Source organism: Alligator sinensis, unplaced genomic scaffold (genome assembly GCF_000455745.1).
Source record: "Alligator sinensis unplaced genomic scaffold, ASM45574v1 scaffold1072_1, whole genome shotgun sequence".
Taxonomy (NCBI): domain Eukaryota; kingdom Metazoa; phylum Chordata; order Crocodylia; family Alligatoridae; genus Alligator; species Alligator sinensis.
In genome coordinates, this window is record NW_005843300.1 from 136797 (window position 1) to 142768 (window position 5972).

The 5972-nt window shown below is 46.2% G+C and overlaps 1 protein-coding gene across 1 annotated transcript in view; it reads right to left on the reverse strand.

Moving 5' to 3' along the window:
* The window catches only part of PTH (parathyroid hormone), a 21567-nt gene extending 16003 nt beyond the window's left edge, over positions 1 to 5564 (reverse strand). Inside the window, exon 1 of the mRNA XM_006038275.1 lies at positions 5505 to 5564. Coding sequence (XP_006038337.1) covers positions 5505 to 5523 — 19 coding nt within the window. The 5' untranslated portion in view covers positions 5524 to 5564. The remainder of the gene's footprint in view (positions 1 to 5504) is intronic.
* Positions 5565 to 5972: the final 408 nt, after the last annotated feature.

Below are 5972 nucleotides of genomic sequence, written 5' to 3' on the forward strand. Positions count from 1 at the left end.
GTAGCCCCTGCAGGGTCCATTTAGCCTCTCTTGGGGGGACTGTGGCCCCTGTCGGGGCAGCAAGACATATAGGTATTTAGAATTCACTTTGGTATGATGATAGAGACACTAGTAGGCTTCCAAATTGCTTTAACATTGTAGATATGTCAATAAAACTTTGCCTAACTGATCGCTGGCTCTCTGTCTCTCACTCTCTTTCTCTCTCTATATATATATAGTGGTCTTTGGTTTTAATTGGGGAGGAACATGAATTTTGGGGTATTTTACAGAATGACTTTGGGATTTTTTTATCAGGGATTTTTCAGTGTTCAAATAGGGAACACCAGAATTCCTGCATTGGGAGGCCAGTGGCAGGACCCTACCTGCTCAGAGCTGGCATCTTGGACCCAGCTGGAGGTGGCTGACCTGCTGAGCAATTGAGCCAGGAGAACATGGTTTGACAGTTCAAAGCAGGCCACCACACTGGGAACATCTTCTGGGCAATAGCTGCCCAGATAGCTGGACAGGGGCGCACAGGGCAGTAGTGCCGCACAAAGGCCAACCCTGCAGCCACAGCCCACTGGCAGCTGGCCCAGAGGGGTAGGTGCCTCTATTGGCTTTGCAGTCCCTATTGAGGTCTGGCAGGTGCACAGCAGGTCACAGCCAGGCAGCAGCCCCCACTGCCAGACTGCTGCATTGGGTAAAGGGTGCAGGGAACTCTCAGGGATGCTTCAGCAGTCCAGCTGGCACAAGGAGTAGTGTCCCTAGGTACCAATTGACTGGGCCCCAAAGCTCCTAAGAGTGAGTAGCCCCGAGCTACTTGCCAGGCCAGCTTTTTGTATGGATGGGGCCAGGACAAGGCAGCTTTTTATACTGCTGGGGACAGCACAGGTGCTGGCCCCGGGCTCTAGCTCCCCCTGGTGGCAGATCCAGGAAAAGCCAAGCAGGGTTATTTTGCCCCAAATGGCACAATTTGCCTCATATCAAAGTGCATGTCCGGGCATATGTGCTGAGGCAAAACGCCCCGGCTCAAATTTGCACCACTTCTATTTGAGCTGCTGCAAGTGCTTGCATGTGTGGATGCGTCCCAAGTGTCCATGGTGCTGTCTTTCAGCCTGGTCCAGTGGGAAGGAGGATAGGTAAATGAAGATTTAAAACCAGATGAGCAAAAGAACATTATCCTTCAGTCACTATGGCAGAGAGAAAGCTAACTCTCAGGATAACTAGCCATTCTATTTTCTGTGCTGTTTAACTGTTTCTTTAATTGATTTGGATGTTTAACTGCAGTTAGCTAATTCAAAGTGATTTCTATATATGGTCATGCTGTTCCAACGTAACCATTATTTATGATCAATAGGTCATTGACTAATACACTCCTCCCTCACACACACACACCAAGTACTCATGTTTATGGTCCAGCATCAATCATTTTCTATTTTGCTTGTTTCTTAATTTTTTTTCTCAGAGGTCCATTGTGAGCAGAATGTAATCTTGTGATGAGAGTCTATGCACGGGTAATTGTGTTAATGTTTCAAAATGACGAATCTTCAAATAGGACATGGAGTAGATTAAGACTATACTGAATCCAGTCCACCAAAACTTAGTCCTGCATCCATGCTGAAGAAGTCACAGACCTTCCAGCCATTGTTATCATTCCCATTTCTTTTCAATTTTACATTGCAACATAACATTAGGAGCTCAGCTTCCTAATGTCAATTTACCTAACTAATTTATTATGTCGCCATGGTAAACTTTCTTCCCGGATCTTGCACTAGCAGCAGATAGTCGATTTCAAGGTCTTAGATCTCAAGGATTCTAGTTTATTCCTTGCTTGACACTGAGTTCAGTGTAGAGGTAGGGAACTTTCGGCAGTATGTAACCCATCCTTACCCCATTCACATCTATACAGGATTAACTCATGTTCACAAAGTCCTATGCCAGCAAGTACTAGAATTACAGCAGAAATTTAAACTGATGCTTGGGATGATCCAAACTCCTGGTAAAGAACAGGGAAGGGAACTTCCTAAACTATTACAATATGTAACTAAATCTGCACAACCTCATCTACCCCTTTGGCAGATTATCCCCTGAGCTCATCCAGAAGTCACCTTACTGGGCATGTCTACACGAGATGCATTAATACACATTAGCCTAATTTATTTCATGGTACAGGCATGCGTCTGCATGTGTGCACCCTTACTGTGTAGTAAAAATGGCTAATTGTGACTAATTTTGATACTTGCAAATGCAGGTATCAAATTTAGGTGAAGTTAGTTAAAGTGCATTAACACACGTGCATTAACATACACAGTGTAAAATTAACCCTTTTCCCCAAAAGTGAGTGCAGAGAGAGCACACAGTTCTGGACTGGGACTTGCTAATCATTCTTGCATGTATTTTCATACAAACTAAAACATTTAATATAATGATTGTCATTTCCAGCTGCTCACCACAGGATTAAAATGCTATCACTCAGATTCACACACAGTGGGAACATCTACCTGAGATGATTACTGAGAAGTAGACTAACTCTGCAGTAAACGTTGCATGTCTACATGTATGCCCATTAGGCTGGAGTAAACTAATTGCAGTATTTACAAGTACAACTCAGTCTGCAGTATTTACAAGTACTATCCTGTTCTGCAGAGTTTTTAACTCTGTGGCAGTGCACATGTAGACACTGCCCTGGCTGGCTGGGGCATAAGGGTGCTTCAGTGCGGGGGCTGCCTGCTGGTTATCCATACAGTGGAGCACCCTCATGCCCCAGCCAGCCCCTCTGCAGCATGTTGAACCAGGCAATCCTTGCCCACAGTACGAATCTAGGGACCCACATTAGTTGAAGGGTCATAGGCATATTGGACATAGACAGAAGTTATATTTGTTGTGTGATCGGCTCCCTGCATATGCTCTACAGCCATACAGTGACACACATGCATAGCTCCAGAGCACTTTAAAAGTGGCCAATCATTAACTCTTATCTAATGAGGGATCAGAAGGTGATCCAGAGTGGAGTGCCTTAGGGAACTTCTGTTCCCTAGGGTCAATCTGTCATGCAATTGGGGCTGGGCTGATGCAGCCCAGCCCTGCCCCCAGGGCCATCTGCAGGAAGGGAGGGGGGAAAGGGAGGGGGAGCAAGCTATGGGCTATGGTTTGCTTGACCTGAGCTGGAGGGGGGGCAGGTGGAGCTCCTAACCTTGCATCCCCCTCTAGGCCCTGCAGCTCAGACCCGGCAAACCCCAGCCTGCAGCTTGCTCCCCCTCCCTCTCCCCACTCCCTTCCTGCAGACAACAGCAGAGCTGGGAAGCTGGGGGGAGTGGGGGGAAGGAGCAGGTGAGGGAGGTTGCAAGCAGGCTCCTTGGGCTCAATTGGCTCCAAAGTGGAACTCGATTCCCCACCTCCCCAACTCAACAGGCCAATGTCTGTTGGGTCAGGGGGGCTGCTCTAACTTATGGAGTTTTATGTAGTGCCATGTGTTAGAGCAGGGGTTTGTAATACTGTTAGCACCCATTGTTCCTCCAGCAATATGGAACTAAAGGCAGAAAATAAATTCTTGCTGGCCGCATTAATTTTCCACAGCCCAGTTTGATCCCCACAATGGAGAACTTCAAAGGCAATTCTAAGAGGAGCAACATACATACGGTCTGTGGATTTCCAACTTGTACATGCACATGAAGCAATGGGTGTATGCAATGTATATCTTCCCCAAGAAATCTATATGGCTACATTTTGGGGGGCTTTCCTCAAGTTACCAAAATGTCAGGTTGACAGCACAGGTTCCTTGGAGGAAATGTCTCTTCTTTAACCTTCTCTAATGGCTTATTTGTAGAAGGGATGAATTAGACCCAATGTTTTGTGTCTGTTCATAAAATAAGTAAACCTAGTTTATATGGAATAAAGCTACTTCTTGTTTTGCATCTGAACATGACTGGGCACGCTGGGACTCTGGTCTCATATGGCGCCTGCAAGCACCACTGTTAACATGAATAATAATATGAAGAAGAATAAAAATGCATAGATAGAATTGCTGGAAAATAGTAACTTGTACATGCTACTGTATGAAAACATTCAAGGGCAATAGTCAGCCCAGTGCACTAAGATCTCTCTCAATTTGGGAGTTTCATGAACATCCCCATCTGTGGGGCCATAAATTCCAATACAGTGCACACTGGATGTGAGTGGTGTTAACAGCTTGTTATTGCCTGCCAGTGCCTGTGCTTAACTGAAGGAACAGTTTCTCTATAAATAACCCTGCCCAGTTACCCTTTTCAGAACTTCAGTGATGCCTAATCCTCAAAATAGTTGAATTACATAACATGGTTCTCTAAACATACCTGTTCACCCTGCAAAATCATTTTTTTTTTAACAGCTGTTTTTAGATTAATGCATCCTTCTAGGTTACAACTAAAACTCAGTGTATCATTCCTCTTCTTGAGGTCAACAAATTTATGTTGATTTACAGCAATCAAAGTTCTGACTCAGCAACAGAGAGCATTAAAAAGCATGTGGAAGGTGGTGATACATCTGGCTGTAATGTAAATTGTAAAGCTAAAGTATATAGGCCAAAATGTTCAACAGACCATGCGTTAGGGCATGCAGGACAGGCATGTACAAGCCTGTGTTACATATGAGCATATGCAACCTACATACATTCCTCAGGGAGCAAGTGCAAATGAAATGCTTCACATTTGTAGATTTATCCCAGAAGTTAAGAAGACAAGAGCTAGAAAGATGGTAACTCCCCCTGTGCAATGCTTTGCCTCAAGTACATATGCTAAAATATAACACAGATCTGGAGCTCTGAAATAACTTTGCTGACTGGCTAATCATTTTGGGGCTGCAGGTTGCTGACTGACTTATGTACCTGACAAATGCAGGCCCTGTGCTCTTATCTGATTCAAACTATGCAGGAATTATATGGAAACAAAAAGAGCGTTAAAGTCCTGTAACTTTCTGGAACCAGGAGTATGCATTGCCCAATGTGTTGGCACACTGTACTCACTTTTTGGGACTTCTTCCTGCTAGCCTCCTTGCTCCCACTGGCTCTCCACTGTCTGTACTCTCCCCTGCCATGACCTGATGGAACAAGTAAATGAGGAAAAACCTCTCACAGGTGACCTGGGCATCAGGTCTGTGTCTGGGCTGGGGCCCTCCTGACCTCGACCCAGTTTTATAAAGCTGGGTCTACTAGCTCAGAGCCCACTAGTCAAGTCCACAAGCTTTAGGCACAGTAGGTGCATTGCAGGCTTGAGGCCTGCTACTGCCTTCTAGTCCCGGCTGGCTAACCTCCCAGTCTCTGTCTTCTGCCTTCCCAGTCATGTTTGAGGTTTCAGGTATTTCACAAGCACCCCCTTTCTGTGGTCACCACCTCCCCTACAGCTATAATCCAGACCACCGGGTTGAGGATCACTCACAATCCTGGGCATTGGTTCAACTCAAAACAAAAATGATCTGCCTCAGATTCATCTCGCCTTGGGGCAGCAATGTCCAAGCCACAACCAAAAAACCAAACTAATTCTGGAACTTACCTGGTTCCCAACACAACATCCATGGTCTTCTCCACCCAGCTGCTGCCTAGAGCCACTTCTCTCCAGCTCTGAGTTCAGTTCCTCTGCCTCTCTGCAGGGAGCTCCTTGGCCAGACTGCCTCCCTGGCCTGAGGCTTGAGTTTATAAGGACTGACGCAGGTCACTTGACTCTTCTACTTCTGCCTTGGGTCATCAGGAGCTGACTGCACCCAGAAAACATGAGCAACAATGACCAAAGAATATGGGGAGGGGGGTGGTAAAGAGAGAAAATAAGAGCAAAGGCGGGGGAAAGAGGGTGAGGACCATGCCCAAAGCAGCCAGGGGGACATCCCAAAAGGAAGGGATGACCTGGCAGACCCAAGGGAGGGCAAGGGAGGGAGTGAAAAGGAAGACAAGGGGGTGATGGGAGAGCCCGAGCACTCTTGCCCCTTTAGTAACAAGGTAGGGACCCCGGTACAGGAGACAAACG